General features: G+C 47.4%; 1 protein-coding gene across 2 annotated transcripts in view; it reads left to right on the top strand.

The window, feature by feature from the left end:
- LOC116401569 (N-arachidonyl glycine receptor-like) overlaps nucleotides 1-439 on the top strand; it is a 2,610-nt gene extending 2,171 nt beyond the window's left edge. For both annotated transcript variants that reach the window (XM_031880034.1, XM_031880035.1), the window contains one exon: nucleotides 1-439. This exon is cut by the window's left edge and continues 979 nt beyond it. In XM_031880034.1, the coding sequence (XP_031735894.1) occupies nucleotides 1-42 (42 nt within the window). In that variant the 3' untranslated portion in view covers nucleotides 43-439.
- Nucleotides 440-705: the final 266 nt, after the last annotated feature.

Consider the following 705-nt stretch of genomic DNA (forward strand, 5'->3'; position numbering starts at 1 on the left):
AGCATCCGGTCGATGAGCAACCTGACCAGCGCAATGATATGAGACGGGCGTCAGACTCCCACGTCGAACAAGCTACACTGATGTGCACCGTGAGCGCTTTGGCACAATGTAACACTGAATGCTTCGCTGTGTACGTGGTTCGTTATGAAAAGGATCAAAAACTTGCAATTAATTTCCAAGGCGTGATTTACACTCACAGTATGGGAGTGCTGCTGTTGTGGCAAAAAACATCTGTGTTTCGGAGCTGATTGACTTACCCATGAGACTTGAGATGTTTTCTGGTGCATCTTTGTGAGTCTGCGGCTCAGGTGTAACACATGCAGGCAAAAAAAAATAAAGCTCACAACTAACTTTGTTATTATGCATAAAGACCGAAACTCTTCTTAGCAACGTCAACCAACAGCTATAAAAAGGGCCTGACTGCCTCAACGCTAGGTGGGAGGTAGGGGGTGGGAGGAGACCAACAGGAAATGATGGTGGGTTCTGAAAAAGTTGCTGCTTTTGTTTTGGTCCCTGCACCACATCTGCAACTCAGCGCTGCATCGTGGTGTAAATATAACCATCAACGCTGCCTGATGTCAAGCGCATGTCACGCACATGCTTGACATGCTGTCACCTCGCTGTGTTTGTGAAGCCACAAGACATGATTTTAAACACACACCGCAATCGACCGGGATGTTGCTGTTAGCTCATCCGCCAGGTGAT

This window comes from Anarrhichthys ocellatus, unplaced genomic scaffold (genome assembly GCF_004355925.1).
Source record: "Anarrhichthys ocellatus isolate YVR2014 unplaced genomic scaffold, GSC_Weel_1.0 scaffold536, whole genome shotgun sequence".
In the NCBI taxonomy this organism is placed as follows: domain Eukaryota; kingdom Metazoa; phylum Chordata; class Actinopteri; order Perciformes; family Anarhichadidae; genus Anarrhichthys; species Anarrhichthys ocellatus.